This window comes from Anabrus simplex, chromosome X (assembly GCF_040414725.1).
Source record: "Anabrus simplex isolate iqAnaSimp1 chromosome X, ASM4041472v1, whole genome shotgun sequence".
NCBI lineage: Eukaryota > Metazoa > Arthropoda > Insecta > Orthoptera > Tettigoniidae > Anabrus > Anabrus simplex.
Window position 1 is genome coordinate 217,595,933 of NC_090279.1, and position 19,271 is coordinate 217,615,203.

Here is a 19,271-nt window from a genome sequence, read left to right on the forward strand (position 1 = left end):
CATGAAGCTCTACCGGCCGTTGTGCATCAGCCGTTGCTAAAAGCCGATTGTTTATTATTCATGATCGCGAATAACTTCTAAATGACAGAAGAAAGGTTCAAAACAGCACAGTCAGACGCTTTTATTAGATCAAAATCAATCGGTCGGCTCGTCCGGTCCGTTTGCCTTGGTGACTCTGAATAACTTTGGGCTGATCGCACGGTCCTCGTGCCGGCGACGATCTTTCAAATGTCTGCCTTATCAACTGTCGATGGTAGGTTCTGCGCCTACCACGGTTGTAACGGGTAACGGGGAATCAGGGTTCGATTCCGGAGAGGGAGCCTGAGAAACGGCTGCCACATCCAAGGAAGGCAGCAGGCGCGCAAATTACCCACTCCCGGCATGTGTAGATGTCATCATTCTTGAAAAATGTGACTTTTGTGGCCGCAGAAATTCGCGGATAACAAGCAAGTTTGTAAGTGGCGTCTTTTATATACGTGCAGTGTACTGTAACCCATAGTATTAGGATAACAACGAACCTGGATAGATATCACATAACTTTCAACATTTCCTTCTAGACTGATTCCCCTATTAAAGAATAACATTACATTTTCGGGCTTTCAGCATTAGTAAAGTAAGAAATCGGATTTCAGCACTAACATAAACATATAGGTAGCATTATAGTACTAGTCCGCTTCTGTGGTGTAGTGGTTAATGTGTGCCACTCCCGGAGGCCCGGTTTCGATTCCCGGCTCTGCCATGAAAGTTGAAAACAAATAGTACGAGGGCTGGAACGGGGTCTACTCAGCCTCGGGAGGTCAACTGAGTAGAAGGGTTTCGAATCCCACCTCAGCCATCCTCGAAGTGGTTTTTCGTATTTTCCTACTTCTCCTCCAGGCACCTAAGGCCACGGCCGTTTCCTTCCCTCTTCCTTGTCTATCCCGTACGATCCTCCCATCCTCCAAATGGCCCCTGTTGAGCATAACAGGTGAGGCCGCCTGGGCGAGGTAATGGCCCTCCTCACCAGTTGCATCACCATACTCAAAGTCTCACGTTCCAGGACACTGCCCTTGAAGTGGTAGAGGTGAAATCCCTCGCTGAGTCCGAGAGAAAACCAACCCTGAAGGATAAACTGATTAAGAAAGAAAGAAAGAAAGAAGGTAAGAAAGATCATAGTACTATAATCTATAATTCCCCGAAAAATATATATTTATGGTTGGGACAACTGGCCTACCCACTTCCGGGGTCCATGAAAGAGAATTAAATATCGTTGTGGAGGGAAAAAGTTAAACATGATAAAGATAAATATGACTTCATCTAGTTTTCACAAGTCGGGCTGAGTGGTTCAGACTGTTGAGGTGCTGGCCTTCTGACCCCAACTTGGCAGGTTCGATCCTGGTTCACTCCGGTGGTAGTTGAAGGTGCTCAAATATGTCAGCCTCGTGTCGGTAGATTTACTGGCACGTAAAAGAACTCCTGCAGGACTAAATTCCTGCACATTGGCGTCTCCGAAAATCGTAGAAGTAGTTAGCGGGGCGTGAAGCCAATAACATTAATTACATTTGGCTTTTAACAAACTGAGCATATCAGGAAAGAAAAGTGACCTGGTGACATTTTAGTCGCTCAATACAGGAATGTCTTTGGGTGCCGTGACTTTTACTTTTTTTTTTTTTTTGCTGTTTGCTTTACGTCACACCGTCACATATAGGTCTTATGGACGATGGGACTGGAAAGGCCTAGGAATGGGAACAAAGCGGCCGTGGCCTTAGGTACAGCCTCAGCATTTGCCTGGTGTGAAAATGGGAAACCACGGAAAACCATCTTCAGGGCTGCCGGCAGTGGGGTTCAAAACCCACTATCTCCCGGATGCGAGCTCACAGCCGCGCGCTCCTAACCGCACGGCCAACTCGCGCGGTATTTTTACCCTTCGGCTTATTGACTTGGCTCGTATAACCTAAAACTTAGGCTAAGTTGGATATTTTAAACACCTATATCACTATTTTCACCTGTGTGCAATTATGTTATTTATTTCATTAATATTATGATAATTATTATAATTGAGCATTGTTAACTTATAAGACCGTAACAGACAAGCATTGGTTTTGTGTAGAGTTATACATTTGTTAAATTCACGTTGTTTCCTTTCATGATGCACACGCCTATTCTTTGTTACATTACAGAGTATTTAGATATAGCCTAAATTTCTTTACCAATTAAGCTCTTCAATAAAGAGATACATAACTGTCCCATGCCAAGATATATTGGTAGAATTAGAGCTGTCAAAATGGTTCATAACCCTTTGATTTATTATCTAGACATGTATCACCCAAAACATAGGTTAGGTTTGGAGAATACTTTAATAATCAGCATTATTTAATGCACTGTTTATTACTTTCATATTCCAAGATGTAATTGAAGCATTTAAATAAAGCATCATACATTAAAATTTAAAGTTTTACCACTAGAACAGCTGACATGGAAAAGTGATTTGAAAATTCAAACAAATTAATCTTACGTTAAAATCTTTAAAAGCGACTGTGAGCTTGCATCCGGGAGATAGTAGGTTCGAATCCCACTATCGGCAGCCCTGAAAATGGTTTTCCGTGGTTTCCCATTTTCACACCAGGCAAATGCTGGGGCTGTACCTTAATTAAGGCCACGGCCGCTTCCTTTCAACTCCTAGGCCCTTCATATCCCATCGTCGCCATAAGACCTATCTGTGTCGGTGCGACGTAAAGCCCCTAGCAAAAAAAAATCTTCAAAAAAATAAACTGTAGACTTTTCCGATATATCACCAGCATTTCTCCGGCTCGCCAAAATCCATTTCTCCCTAGTTTTAGCGTCTTTGGAACGTTTATAAACAATTTGTTTGGTATGGTATGCGATGTGCTATTGCACATCGGAACTCTACACCATTTATAAGTTTTCTGCCTCACTGTCTGCGCAGGATTCATTTTAAGTCTAAAATATACCACTCAGATTATTATCCAATGTATAGACCTCGAATTTAACCATACCAGACACTAACGTAAAGTAGCAATACGCGAAGTGTATCCTGCTTCTCACAGCACACTATGTGTTATTTCGTCTGCTAATTCAGTCAACCTGTACGATGACGTCAGACCAATGAGATCGCGTACTTGCGTGACGTGACATTTTCGTAGATTTTTATCATGTTTGGAGTTATTGTTTGTACATTATGATCACATTTTTGAATTCTGCATGAAATTTTGAATCAGATTAGCATATTTTTAATTAAAACCCCGGATCATGCATGTTCCCTATTGTTCGTCATGGAAGAAAAGAACTGTGTGGTAGTGAATGGATCAAACATTTATTCACCTACCTCTAATTCAACAGGATAATTTGTATTTGTAATTTTTGCAGTATTTAAATTATTATTACTGCGATAATCATAAGTACAAGTGAGGACTGTTTTCAACAACTGAATGCCTATTAAAATTAGTACATTTTAGTGCTCACCTGTCTGCATTAATTGTTTTCCTATTTCGTCCCAAGCCTCGTGCTGCATTTGCCAGTTTCGATAGTTAATCGAACCTATGTCATACAGATTCTCGTGCACCCGCACCTTACATTGCCAGATATGTGCTAGAGGCCTTTCCTGTCCCATCGTCGCCATAAGACCTATCTGTGTCGGTGCAACGTAAACTAAAAGAAAGTCCAGGAGTGGGACGGAAGCGGCCATAGCCTTAAAGTACAGCCCTGGCATTTGCCATGTGTGAAAATGGGGAACCACAGAAAACCAATGTCAGGGCTGCCGAATGTGGCTTCGAAAGCCACTACAGTACCTCCCGAATGCAAGCTCACAGCTGTACGACTCTAACCGCACGGATAACTCGCTCGGTCCCAATTGTACCAATACCACCACCCCTCTACATCCTCTCCTTTCTGAAGCCCAACCCACAACAACAATTGGGACGGCAGGACCAAACAAGCCGACAGCATGCTAATCAATTTCAAAATATTTTGGATTAGAATAATGTTTGAAGAGGGTGTACTACTGTTATGCTCAATGGCAGTCCTCAGTCAGTGAATGTGTATTAAGTCAAGCACTGTTTTAACATTGGAGGGGAGATAGAAAGTTCTGCAAGGAAACTTGCCATAGTCTTCAAACGTGCCAGGACGCAAATACGCAACATACGGCTAATGTATCATGTTCTAGATGAACAGCACAGTGAGAATACTATATCACGTATCAAACATTTTTTTAAAACCCGTGCCGCTAAAAAGAAGCTGTGGAAATATTACAAAACAAACCACATTAAATTTTTTTATTGCAAATCAAGTGAATTTGAAAAATGTCTTCCTGCAGTAAATTTAAAATAGCCTACTCTATGTACAGTATAGTACTTTTAACGAAATATCGAGTCACCAGTCACTGCATACGTACGTACATACACTGCCGGCCAAAATTTCTGGACAAAACACATGTACCCGCATGAATATGTTTAATGACAGATTATATTGTATTACTGTAACCAAGTTCATAAGTTTTTCAGCCATCAGCGACAAGTTTATGTTCGTCACAAAAATTATTACAATATTATAAGTCCACCTGTTCAATACAATATGTTTATGTTCTACGTAACGGCATAAGCGTACAGTGTAACACAAAAGGGGGCAGCGTTTCACATTCAGTGGAGTTTGTAGACTGCACCGAATTCAAGGAACACTGGACAAAAACAGCTACCATGCCATCTTACACTCTGTAACAAAAGACGCACCGGAAAGGCATTGTCCGATTATAATGAAATAAGGTTTGCAAAGACATTCGGAAACATGCAAATGATTAAAGTTTTGTGTCCGATGAATGAATAGCGGGAGCTCCTGCGCATCCGAAATACGCATGCATCAGGTGTACATAAGGCGCGATTCTGAAGCGTATGCTCAAAGTAGTTGTTGGATTCGACTAAGATATCGAAACGTCGGCTGTAAGAATGCCACGCCGAAGAATTTGTGCTCATTACGAGCAGATGTCAGAGTTTGAAAGAGGTCGTGCGATCGGACTGAAAGAAGCTGGTTGGTCGAATCGAGCTGTCACTGGACATTTGGGTCGAAGTGATGTGGCGATCAGACGATGCTGGCAAGCATGGGTCAGCACCGGCAGGCATCAGCGTCAGGACAGCAGTGTTACATGTAATAAATATCATTTTTGGTCCGTATTGATGATGTAGATTGAAATAATAACATTAAGTTATTTATTAGACCACCTAATCAATACAAAATCGTCTTGGATGATTTACATAAATTTGTTAGCTAATAGTGGGACATGTTTCGCCTTCTCTGAAGGCATCATCAGCCATAGTCTTAACCTTAAATTAAAAATAAGCGTCTAAATAACATGTAGTGATGAAATGAATTTTAAAATCTTGAAGAGATTTGAAGTAAAATAACATTAAAAATAACAATGATGGTTTGAAAATACAATGTGATGAGATACAATAGTGGAAGTATTAACAAAATTAACCTTAGAAGGCTGCTAAAATAAGTACAATGGAATAAAACAACAGATTGTTATACAACAAGTAGTAAGATTGCATAAAAGTAAAGTTGATAGTAATGGCGGTTATAATTAGACGATGGCGAAAAATCTTATGTAATCAAAGTAAAGAGGAGAGAGTAAAAGTCAAAGTTAGTCGAGAGATCCGAAGTTCATTATGATCTTGAAGATAAAGGATGAAAGTCAGATGCATATGGTGAAGTTGTAGAACACGTTGAGGATATGAAGTTGGTGAATAGAAGTTGAAGAACAGTTTCAAATAGGATCACTATGGACCATCTCAAAATTTGAAGTGATGTTCAAATGTTGTAAATTGTGAGTTTGTAGATATTCTAGTTGAAAAAGCATATACAAGTGGAATCTGTAAATGGAAGCAAGAAACGTAGAGTTAATTGTGTGAAAAGATATTTGAAAAATCTTGAAGTAGAATCGTATGCACTTACCACTTGACGGTGACAAAGATAGCTTGTAATATTATAATAATAATATTATGAGTATTAGCTAACAAATTTATGTAAATCATCCAAGACGATTTTGTATTGATTAGGTGGTCTAATAAATAACTTAATGTTATTATTTCAAGGACAGCAGTGGTCGACCGAAGGCCACAACAGCACGGGCAGACAGAGCGATTGTCAGAACAGCTGTCACAGCACCGGAGTCGTCGTAATCAACGCTCCAGCGTCTAACCCGCACACGTGTCCACCATGACCATCAACAAACGCATGAGCGAGAGTAATTTGCGCTCGCGCCGCCCGTTACGCCGCTTACCACTCACGCCTGTTCACCGTGAAGCCAGATTACAGTGGTGCCGCGCTTTAGCAATGTGGAACTGCGCTGACTGGGGACGTACAGTCTTTAGTGACGAGTCCAGTTTCCAACGGTGCCCTGACAACAACTGCAGACGTGTTTGGAGACATCCAGGGCAGCGTGGGGATCCTGCCTTGACTATCACACACCACACAGCCCCACAACAGGGGGTGCCGGTCTGGGGTGCCATCTCCTTTGATAGCCGGACCCCTCTGGTAGTCATTCCTGGCATACTGACAGTACAGCAGTATGTTGATGACATTCTATGGCGATTGTGTTACCGTTCCTTCAGCGACATCCAGGCCTTACTTTCCAACAGGATAATGCCCGGCTGCACACGGCACGTGTTGCCATGAACCGTCTTCAAGCTTGCCCTAACCTTCCTTGGCCAGCTCGGTCGCCTGATCTCTCTCCCATAGAGCACATTTGGGACGTCATAGGAAGGCTATTGCGAACATTCCGGAATGTCGCCGATTTAGCCCAACAGTTGGAGACCGTTTGGTACGAAATTCCGCAGGACACCATCCGGGACCTTTATCAGTCTATGCCATGTCAAGTGAGAGCTTACATCCAGGCCAGGGGTGGACCAACACTTTACTGACGTCCTCACTTTGTAACGCTCTAACTCTGCAATAAATCATTTGATTGTTCTGCACATTTGATCGTTTTTTTTTTTCTATGTCTGTTCCTCATATCCACTGATTGTTATCGCCATCGGACGATTTCTTCCTGGTGCGTCGGTTTTTTGCTATACAGTGTATCTTGTTATCCTCTTTCGTGTGGACAGCAACGTGGGTTTGTCCTCCAACAAGACAACGACCCCAGATACACGTCTCGCTATTGCGTGAATTATCTGTATAACAAATAAAACTCTGGGGTATTGTTTTTAATGGAATGACAGCCCCCCCCCCCACCAAATCCCCGGACTTAAATCCAATTTAGCGGCTATGGGAGGAATTGGATCGGCAAGTCCGAAAAGAGTGTCCCTCATGGAAAAAGCTATGCGACATCTTGCAGGATGCCTGCATCAGTGTTAGAAAAGTTATGAGAATGCTGAGATAAAAGTGTATTTGCGGCAAAGGGGGTTTCTCTGATGAGAAGAGAGTGTGATCTGGTGATCTGTGGGAGTAAATGTGTACATATTGTCTATTTCTTCCTCTGATCTAATGTAAAAACATAGTTTTCTTGTAAAATACTACTTTTAGAATATATATTTGTCAATTCCTTGCATAGGTACGTTGTTTGGTGACCATCAAACCTCCGTAAAGAACCAAGGGACTAATCTCCCCTCAATTAACACAAGGGATACACCCGATTTATGTTTTTTCACCTACGAGATCAGTAGTTCTCCATTTGAAGCCCAATATTAACACACTACTACATAAATAATGTTTGAAACACAACGCGAGGAAGTCCCATAAGGTTATTTACGCCGATCCAGACGACGTTTTATCCATCAGTGCAGTTCGTTTTTCAACCAATATAGGCCTATGTGATTTTGGCATTCCTCATCATGTTTATTTTATGAAACAACATCATAGTTCATTACAAGAGCTCACCCTTATGTGAATAACTGTTTTTAATCACAAACAGTTTAATGCCATTGAGCAAAGATTATTATGGTCATTGATTTATACGAACAATTAATCACTACATATTATAGTAACATTTTCATGTCATTCGTTAAACTTACATGTTAAGCAATTTTAATTATCAATATTTGTTTTAATAGACATAATATAATCTTATTGATTATTTTTAAATTGTTAAAATTTGTATATTATTTATTTAACAGTAAAGATTTGCACAATGTGCAAAGAAAATAATTTTAGCTCTCATTTTCATCGAGGCAGAATTTAGTCAGTGACACCAATCTTTTCCTGCATGACATTGCGTGGCACCTTTCACAGCCATTGCCACACAATTTGCAGAAGCACTGTGAATCGTTTGGTTCATGGTAGTTGGCTCTGCTGCATATCCGGTGGTGAAATCCATGAACAGCAAATCGCGTCATTACATGTCTAAGCTGTTACCCGGTCTTTTTCCATTCGCTGTTTAACATAGCGACTGTAGAGTAGAACTCCGGCCATATTTCTTTCCTTTTTCTCTGAAGGTCTATGAGCAAATTCTCGTATGCCGGTGTAGAGGGTAGTTGCAGTTGTAGGCGGAGATCTTCTATGAAAAAAGTTTCTCTTGCCAGGACATATACCAGGCGTGATCGGGTGTACTTTGATACACATAAAGCTTTTTTTAAGAATTTGGCTTTCACTTTTTCTATATCTGCTGAATTGCTTTTGGTAAGATACTCCCAAATTAATGCCATAACCATATGTTATTACAGGGGTAATTTTCAATTTGAATATTTCCATTGCGGTTGCCAGCGAGATCTTTGGAAGTTTTTTTTATATCAGTCATGGCTAAGGTTGCAGCTGTTATTCTTTCATGGACATGTATCGTGAAAACAGTACCATATGTATTTTATCAATGTAATATTAGACGTTTTTTCGTTATCTATACTGGGATCAGGGCCCTGACCCACCACGGATTAAGTTATCTCTAGGTGATGATGCTCAATAAGAATGAGCAAAACATGTCCTACTTTTAATATCTATTAATGGTTTTATCCTAAAGGACTATTGTGTATTGTAAAGGTGTTTTTTTTATTAATATAATAACTTCTTATTCTGAAATCCAATACGGTTTTATAATGAGATTCATAACTTGTAATTTTCCCATCTTTACACACAGTTGTTCCTAGGCATTCCCTTGCTGTTTCTACTACAGCATCCCTGTATGCCACACATTCTCTTTCTATATCCTGAACCTGCTTACTGTCCACTGTTCGGAACTTCTCACTAATCATATCCATGCACTTCTAATTTCCTCGTCCTGGAGATTTTCTAATCTTATTTGTTTGCAGACAGATTTCACTTTCTCTACCCTAGGCCTAGAGATACTTAGTTCACTACGTGGTCTGTACCATCGAAAAATCGGTACATTCCTAATAGATTTCCTGAATTCGAAGTCGGTTAAAATATAGTCTATTATGGATCTTGTACCCCTAGCCTCCATGTGTAGCGGTGAACAGCCTTACACTTGAAGAATGTATTCGTAACTGCTAGACCCATACTAGCACAGAAGTCCAGCAAATGCTCCCCATTCTTATTAGCTTCCATATCTTCCCCATATTTACCAATCACCCTTTCGTATCCTTCAGTTCTATTCCCAACTCTCGCATTGAAATCGCCCATTAGCACTATTCTATCCTTCCTGTTGACCCTGCCTACGATGTTGCTCAATGCTTTATAAAACTTGTCAACTTCATCCTCATCTGCACCCTCACATGGTGAATACACTGAAATAATTCTCGTCCTAATTCCTCCAACTGCCAAATCTACTCACATCATTCGCTCATTTACGTGCCTAACAGAAACTATGTTGCGTGCAATGGTATTCCTGATAAACAGCCCTACCCCTTTATAATCTCCTATCTCTTTCTTGTTATCTCCCCTTACGTGAATATCACTTACTCCTAGCACATCCAGATGCATCCTCTTTGCTGACTCAGCCAGTTCTACTTTCTTTCTCCCATAAGCTCCATTATTACTGGTAGCTCCCGATTTGAATTCCATTTTGTTTCCCCAAGTTGTTTGCAGAGAGTCCCTTGCCTGTCAAATGGGAGTGGGACGCCGTTACTCCCATAGGTTTGAGGCTTGCTTAAAATATTCTGAGCTTGGTAAATTCATGAAGCAGGATGCTACCCTACTTGCACATAGTCCAAGTGAGGATCTCTCCTCTAACGGGTTAGGGACCACCGGTGGATTGTATAGTCCCAGCCGCCTGAGCACAAGGAGGGCCACGACTCAGAATAAGTCTGAGATGCCCACTCCCATTCCATAGCAACTGGTATCCCGACTCAGGACCACTTACCAGGCCACTCAAACGTTGCCCGTGGTTCACGAACTAGGACGAAACTACAGTAACCCACACCATGAACCATCGCCGCATATATATGTTATTTTTAATATAACATACTTCTTGAATCCAAAATTTTGCAACATTAATTCAATCATCAATGATCTGTAGTCGCCGAGGTGCCAGATTCCGTATTAATTGTTTACCTGGCTTTTTCTTAAAAATTTTCGAAGAACTTTGAAAAATATCACACATTTACCTTGATAAATTCAATCCCTTACTTTTTGTTCTATGAAGGAATATTCGCTCCAATTTGTTCTCTTGCATTCCAACTTCATCTTCATATTGTGATCTTTCCTACTTTTAAAAGCTCCACTCAATGTCATTTCATGCCAACTCTCCACTGACAGCTCGAAACATATGATGTAGATGTTGATTTCCATAGGGAACCTGGTCATCTGATGGCCAGGCAGGCATCAATTTTTGGTAATGAGACAGTCTCTCATACTGCATTGGCACTGCCGGTGGCTCCAAGTAGCCTACGCAGTGGCCTCCACAGTATGCACTAGCCATGCGTCTTGGTAGGTGTGCTATTTACCAACTGGTGAGCCCAACTTAGCACGAGGGGACGAAACGCTGGCAACCAGGGACGAGTTAGATGGAAAATTTATAATGTCCAATAATGGACCAACTATGTTGGTATTACTTACCGCATAGTGGAGCATCTCTTCTCCTTACCCCCCAGTCTTCCCAGCCCAGAGATGCAACACTACTCCTTTGTCGGAAATCATCAAGAACAAATCATGCTGCTTTCCTTTGGATCTTTTCCAGTTCTCATACCAAGTAGTCCTAGTGACTGGTCCCATACACTGGAACCATACTTTAAATGTGGTCTTACCAGAGACTTACATGCCCTCTCCTTTACATCTTTACTAGAACCCCTAAATACTCTCATAATCATGTGAAGAGATCTGTTAACTTTCTTAACAACCTCATTAATATGATTACCCCAATGATGATATATCCTTATAATAACACGTAGGTACTTAGATTGTTCTCCATGATAACAATCAAAACAGAGGTCTAGTACTCTTGGTGAAACAACTTGTCCTTTCATCCCATTGTCTGCTGTCCATTGTCTATATCCTCCTGCAGTCATTCACAATCCTGCAACTCATAATAACATAAAGGTCCAATAATAATGCCCTGCTTTTATCATCATAGAATCACGTAACGCTTCACCTAGGTACTCTAGTTCTGCAAGTTCCATTTTCAGAAATGTAGCCCCCCTTTCAACCACTTTGTCAGAATGAATGACTGTTGGCTGCTTTATGCGGGTTTCACTAACTTACGTACAGAATTGAATGTTGGGAGTCTGTACGATTCATTCTCTCAGCTACACTTTACTGAAGAGTATACTGCCACTTAAACTGAGCTCTTAGCTGCAATTCTTATCTTTTATAATTTTGATTACATCCAGAATTGAATTAGACACTTTGGGGTAATCATTCTCTTGAAGATGTATGAAGGCATTTATTCTGGAAGCTTTTTACGAGGAATAAACTTAATGGCAACCAATGTATTCACAAAGGATATCTTAGAGATCCAACATGACACGGCTCGCACGTCACAATACAGTCACCTACAGTACACTGCACAGCAGAGCATTCATCCAACGTTCGAGAGGGGATGAATGTTGAATTAAACTTTCACGCAAAGGGGACCTGGGGGCAAAATCCTTCACATGAGAGTGACAAGGCCATTAGGCCTAGTTGTTAATGTCCCAGAATTAAACGACGAGTAAACGAGGTCTTGGGGATGCCTTGCAGTATCTAGTATTCCTAAGAAAAGAGCACTGGTCTAATTTGGTTAGGTGAGATGCTGTAAATAAATCAAGGAGCAAGTGCTTGCTTCCTACAGTTAACATGACAATTTTCTTTTTCTGACTGAATGCAGCAGATCTGTGGGTTACTGGCAAGCATAAAAGAAGGATCTAGATTCAAGCAGAATGACAGTATTACACAAACAAGCTTGAATGGAGCTTTTAAACGGAGGAGAGAGAAAGGTGGAACTGGACAAACTGGAGAAAATATGCTGTGACAAGAGGGAAGTATCATGACCCTTAGATGTTGCCTTGTCAGGTTGCATGTTCCCGGAGTGGTTTAGGAATGTTGCCAAGGTCTGGATGAACTAACTTTTTTTTTTTTGCTAGTGGTTTTATGTCGCACCGACACAGATAGGTCTTATGGCGACAATGGGACGGGAAAGGGCTAGGAAACGGCCGTGACCTTAATTAAGGTACAGCCTCAGCATTTGCCTGGTGTGAAAATGGGAAACCACGGAAAACCATCTTCAGGGCTGCCGACAGTGGGATTCGAACCCACTATCTCCCGAATGCAAGCTCACAACTGCACGGCCAACTCGCCCGGTAGGATGAGCCAACTGTATGTGAAGAAAACAATCCTGTTCCCTATTAATAAGCTTTTAAATGTTGACTATGTACGGTATCTACAATGGTTCATAATATGGTTCTATAGTATTATGCTTGTGCGTGTACTGCTTCGTTTATTATGTCATTTTACTTTGTCGAGTTTTGTTCCATCATATTAATATAAGGTTCTTTAGTTTTTTAAAAAATATTTCAATATTTTATATCAATATTATAGGAGATTAGATATAATTGTAGAATACAGTTTAGATATAAGAACCACCATGCTAACTGTAGCTTATCTGATGTAGTTGCCACTGTAATTGGGACACTATGTCCTGTAGTGTGCAATAAATAAATGTTGTGGTGTAACCAGTTAAGACGAAGTCTGGACATATAACCTTTAACTTGCCAGAGATTCAACACCAACGGACAATCATCTAACAGCAACTACGCGCCACTAACTACTGAAGAAGAGCCCTCATTAGCTCCTTCAACCTGCTTATAAGGGCTGAAAAAAACCTGAAAATCTCCCTTTCCATTTTTCCTAGTCCACCTCTTACAATCCTGGTGACTCTGAGTCATCCCTATCTGTTAGCGGAAACGACCTTGCACTTGTTTACGCTTAACTCTTATTCTAAATCTCATGTCCTTTCGTTGTCTGGTTGCACTATGTCATATTCTGCATACACTACAGAATACAGAAATATAAATTTGTTATGCTTCTCTTAAGCTACTATCGTAATTCAGCCTTCTCATATTCATTTATGATGTCTTACCATAATTTAATACCATTTACCACATATTTAAATACTTATAAACTCGTTGGATCCTATTTTTCCTACGATCCCAAAGCCATAGGTTGTTTGATCCTCAGAGATACGAGCTGTCCTGAGTTTGAATCTCAGACATGACAAATATTCATTTATAAGAAGGGGAATTAGGGATTGGAATAATTTACCAAAGATGATGTTTGATAACTTTCCGAGTTCTTTGAAATTAAAGAAAGGACAACTGATAGGGAATTTGCGACCTGGGTAACAGCATTAAATGCAGATCTATGATGACCGACTGAAGTATCCCTTCACATTTTTATATACCTTTAATGGTTCCTAAATATGCGAACCTACACATTAATTTCTATCAAGTTTTATGCCCTGCCTTACAACATATCTTTGTTATGGTCAGTATGAATAGCTTAAATATGTAACATCTACTACTACCTAATCCTATATTCAAGACCATTGGTCCAGTCCCCTATCACTGGAATTAACCAAGGAAGGTTAAAATCCCCGACCAGGCCGGGAATCGAATCCAGGACCCCTGGACCAAAGACCAGCACGCTAGCCATTTAGCCATGGAGCCTGACATGTAATTCTGTGTCATGTAATAATACAGCAGCTAACTGATAGGCAGAGGAAGTTTATTATCACAAATTACCCACAGATCACTTACACAATGCTCCATATAGTCCCCTAAAGCTGAGAAAGCTCCTCCTAAAGTTGACAGCCATGACAGTGCATTATCCGACTCCCTGTGGATGATAAGTATCCGCTCCAGTTTCTCATTCCTGAAATTCAAGAACAAATAATTGTAATATATATATAATAAACCAAACAAGATCAAAACTGATATTCAATAAATAATACACTTCCCATGAATAGTCAATAATATGATGAGCAGGGGACTTCAACCTAATTTTTAATCTGAGAGATTTGTTGTGCAAGCTATCAGTTCCTTTCAAAATCCTAAAATTGTTAATAACTTTGTTTCTGTAGCACACAGATGAACGAAGAACATTTATAAACAAAGAAAGTAAGTATCCATCCATGTACAGTCTTAGGAAAGCCTTCTTACTTCTCTGTTTCTGTTTGTTAACGCTTACACAGTGATTACCGTCAGGATGGAAATCAATCATTAAATTATTGATGTTTGAAGATATGTCATTCTTCTCTGAATCTCCAAAAGCTTCGACAACAGAATTTACACGTCCTGGTTTAATAATATCATTGACAGTTTCCCCACCTCCAGTACCAACAGTTGTAACATCTTTAATCATATCACACGTGACTATTAATTGCTCACTTAACGTTCTGCCAACGTAAATTTTAATGAATAACGACGCCATTTGAATGAAATATAATCGAACACTGAATGACTTCACACGTTTGAACTTTCTCGATCAATCTTCCTTGCGACAAAAGTAAGGTTATAAACACGGTATGCGTACAACAGTCAGATGTTCAGTTAGTTCCTGAATTGCAAACTGTACGAATTACAACTCATCAGTAAAATAAAATAAGATAGATCTTTTATGTATTCAATTCGGCACAGTGACATAAAACACAAATTTTATTACTTCTCACCGCCTTTGTTGACCAAAGGGGAACCATATTGCTGAGTGCCAACATGTGATTGCTCCTGGCCAATCGATAGAGAAGTTCATCAACACACCTCCCCAACCAACCAATCAGAGTGAATGACGTAGATATGAGAAATTCAGAAGCCAGACGCAGCCTTCAATGACAAAATCGATAATAATTCTATCAAAGTGAAGTGATAAAACAAAAAAATATATTTACATTCATATCTATAATTAAATATTTAAAAGTTTTTTCTCACAATTAATGTTACATTTGCTTCTTGGTAATTAATTCTATAATGTGCGTTACGCTAGATGTTCTCATAGTCCCAGTGACGAAAAGTCATCCTGAACATAACCAGTCTCTCAGATTCAACCTTTGCACCTACGGGTTCGCACAGAAGGCGAGTGCGGGCTAAAAGACTTGATAGTGTGATTCATTCATTGCCGGTGTATCTGTAAAGTAAACAGGAACTTGTCAATTGGCGTGAAGTCTGACGAGAGCATTTTTTCATTTAAATTTGCGTTAAAGGAATGGCGTTTTTGAGAGCTGTAATCCGGTGCAGCGTTTCTCGTAAGTTCCGTGTTAGCATTTATAATATTAATGCGAATTCTGCTCAGGTACGTCTTTCTATTCCTGTTCAGTCTATTGGCCCATTTACATTAAAATCCACACATGCTGCGAGTGCTATTGGATACGAAACTGAAGTCCAGGAAAGCCGACATCCACGCGACCCTTTGGATCTCTCGTTTGCAGACCCAGTAGCATCTTTCAAGAGTAAAACGACATGGGAAGTGCTTCGAGCCTATATCGTGTATACCATGTGTTCCTTCGAATATTTGGTCGAACATAACGAAAAGGTAAGTGATTAGGTAGTTCACAAATATTTTATATTGATATATCCCCTGTTGAAGTTTTGGTAACCTATAATCGGCCTCTAGCTACGTACTATTAATATGATGGCGTGTTATATGCCACTTCTCACACAAAACGTAGCCGATTTGCTTGTATGTAATTTATTTGTTGGATAAAACATACTTAAAAGTATCGCATTTTCCTTTGTAGCATAATGATTGCGTGTCCATGATTAGCATGATAAGTTTTATTGGCTCGCTGGGTTAATTTTATTGTGCTTGTCAGTTTTAATGTTTATTTTGTTATGGCGGTACAAAGTCCACCCATAGACCTTGAAATATTGTAGTGTTTGAGTTATCTTTCATTTGATCTACCTTCCAACGTTGGACGTTAATTTTGGGAGGTGGTGTTCATTATATTCATTGTTAGTTTTGTTATTGTTTGTTTTTACTTTATATATGTGTAAAACAAGACTAACTCGTCGATGTGATCAAAGTTGTGGCTGTAATAGGGTTCGTGGATTAGAATTTTTAAAAGTATGAATGTCGAGATCCATTTTTTAGGTTATGTATTGAATTTCATATTAAAATCGCGGAATTTGTGGAGACCTCCCTAATATATTTGCTTCAAAAGAAAAATCTGTTGCTGCTTGTTATTGGTTGTTTGATAAGATTAGGGTTCGGTTTAGACTTCTGCCGTAGAGAAAAATTTGAAAGTTGTGAGTCTGTGTAAATATGTGTGGTTCTTCAAATTCCAAGCTACTTTAAAAGCTCCCTTGCGAGGATGTATTGCATAATATTGCATAGATTCACCCCTGGCGTAGGGATGTGAAGCTAGACATCTTGCGACAGGAATAGGCACAGGCATGCATCCACGTGGAAGGAGAGAATCTTGGTGAAATAAAGATTTAGCCTGTTGACCACATCGTGGTAGCTTTGATTTGAGTCATTTGTAGGTAACAAATATCGAGGTCGTCGGCACAATAAAAGTTGATTAGCTACGGCATAATTTTCTCATTGTGGAATCCCGTGGATTGAATCCACTTCTCTTTTTTTAACGGTTCAGTTTTTGTCTCGGCAAAATTGCGAAGTCCATTGACGTGTACTTAGGTGATTTTTTTCTGAACATTGTTGTATTTGTTATTGAGAGTGAGACGCTTACAGATTCGCAGTAGGGTACATTTGATATCACTTCCTCCCACTTCTCTGTAAGTCTTCCAGAAGGGCGATAAAACGTAGGGATTTTGACAAAGAAATTGGTGACGTTGGAAACTCCTCCTCGAGATGGTAGTCGGTCGCAGAAATGTGAATGTGTTTATTATTTTTTGTACCTCCAGCCTCCCTGCTAATGTGTATGTATGTACGTCACAGTCCATAGCTCTTGGCATGTGTTGCTAGATCGAATCCCATTACAGTCGATTGAAGACATAAAAAGGCATTGAGTTAGGTATTATACTGCCTTATTGCAGAACATTTTTCTTCCAGGGCGGAATTTACTACTCCGATGATATTTGTTGTATAGGCCCTAGATATTGAATGTATAAAGGAAGGGAATACACATTTTTAAAATGTGGTGCTGCAGAAGAATGCTGAATGAAGGTGAGGTTGTTAGATCGGACAATAAATTAAGAGAAGGGTTACCAAATCAAGCTGGTGAGGGAAGAATGATTTGGCGAGAAGAGTTACTGACATTACACATCTTTATATACCTAGGACTTGTTCAGTTACCATAGGTTTTGAGAAAATGACACGGTGGTAGGTATAGTAGTTGGCCGTTAGCACAGGGTGAGACGAGACGGCGTGAAGAGCTAATTTGTTGTTCTGACGACCCGAACGACAAGTTGTCGTCAGATGTCATAGAAGCAACAATATTCGTTAATCAACCATTATTAGTTTTATTCTCTCTGTTGTATTCGTGATTAGACCGCATATGATTAGGAATAAAGTTAGGTTGGATGGACTATACCTTTTATTTCCCCTTTTTTGACACAGTGCATTATGGCGCTATGGTACTGTGGGTTTGTGTTTTGTGAAAAGAAAAATATTTTTAGAATTTATTTGCTTTACGCCGCACCGACATGCACACACGTCTTCCTAGAAAGATTATAAGACTAGGAATACTGGATAAACACGAAAGGAGAAAAGTCATCCAACAGGTCAATTTGAGTAATGGAAAGGAACAAACAGGATCATGAAATTTGATAGCCGCATTTCGAAAATGTAAACAGTGCTTTATTCGCTCTTATCATTCCAGTGAGCCTTACTGAAGGTAAATATTAAAGGATGGGGTGAGGGAGATATTCATAGTTACTCGCTTCTCACAAAGACGACTGTGGTTCGAATACCGGTCATTGCCAGTGTTTTGGGTCGGTTTCCGCATTTCATTAACCATTCGGAATGTGTCCCTAAATGCATTAACATAGATTTACGCGGGATAGTCTTATAAAGACTTTGATGCATAAATTCATTTCTCATCTGACAATATTTTATCTACACTTGTATATTTCAACAACAGAAGAAGAGTTAGACTGGACAAATCTTGAGATACCTAGATGCCGAGAGGTCATGCATGAGTAGTAACAAGGCTAAAGTGATTTGCTTCAGAAAGCAACAGGCGAGTTAAGAGAAAACTAGGAATAAACGACGTGCTACAATATAACAAAAAAAAAAAAAAAAACAAAAAAAAACAAAAAAAAAAAAAAAAAAAAAAACACAGTTAGAATATGGAGGAGTTATTAACACCTAGTAGTAACTCGTGGGGTTGAAACCTGACCCAGGAACGTGGCATTTAAAATGCGAGCAGCTCATTGTCACTTTTTTTCTTCCAAACAGATTCCACAAAAGTTCGGCTTCAGTCAGTTACTACAGATTAGCATTTAGGGCAGTCGCCCAGGTGGCAGATCCCCTATCTTATTATCTTAGCCTTTTCTTAAATGATTTCAAAGAAATTGGAAATTTATTAAAATCTCCCTTGGTAAGTTATTCCAATCCCTAACCCCCCTACCCATAAACGAATATTTGCCTCAATTTGTCCTCTTGAATTCCATCTTTATATTGTGATCTTTCCCACTTTTACCACTCAGATTTACTCGTCTACTCGTGTCATTCCATGCCATTTCTCCACTGACAGCTCGGAACATACCGCTTAGTCAAGCAGTTAGTCTCCTTTCTCCAAACTTTGCAACATTTTTGTAACGCTACTCTTTTGTCAGAAATCACCCAGAACAAATCGAGCTGGATTTTTCTCCAGTTCTTGAATCAAGTAATCCTGGTGAGGGTCTTATATACTGGAACCATACTCTAGTTGGGGTCTTACCAGAGACTTATAATGCCCTTTACATCCTTACGACAAAGCTTAAATACCCTCGTAACCATGTGCAGAGATCTATACCTTTTATTTA

The 19,271-nt window shown here is 39.8% G+C and overlaps 2 protein-coding genes across 4 annotated transcripts in view; one reads left to right on the plus strand and one right to left on the minus strand.

Moving 5' to 3' along the window:
* The window catches only part of LOC136886478 (uncharacterized protein F58A4.6), a 107,806-nt gene that overhangs the window by 10,015 nt on the left and 78,520 nt on the right, over nt 1-19,271 (minus strand). Inside the window, exons 1-2 of one of the 3 annotated variants that reach the window (XM_067159279.2) lie at nt 15,020-15,114; nt 14,109-14,223 (exon numbers count right to left, since the gene is read on the minus strand). In XM_067159279.2, the coding sequence (XP_067015380.1) occupies nt 14,109-14,223; nt 15,020-15,099 (195 nt within the window). In that variant the 5' untranslated portion in view covers nt 15,100-15,114. Of the gene's footprint in view, nt 1-14,108; nt 14,224-14,307; nt 15,115-19,271 lie in introns of those variants that run through there. The other 2 variants (XM_067159277.2, XM_067159280.2) reach the window with 2 other exon arrangements.
* The window catches only part of slgA (proline dehydrogenase slgA), a 241,874-nt gene continuing 237,972 nt past the window's right edge, over nt 15,370-19,271 (plus strand). Inside the window, exon 1 of the mRNA XM_067159275.2 lies at nt 15,370-15,876. Coding sequence (XP_067015376.2) covers nt 15,550-15,876 — 327 coding nt within the window. The 5' untranslated portion in view covers nt 15,370-15,549. The remainder of the gene's footprint in view (nt 15,877-19,271) is intronic.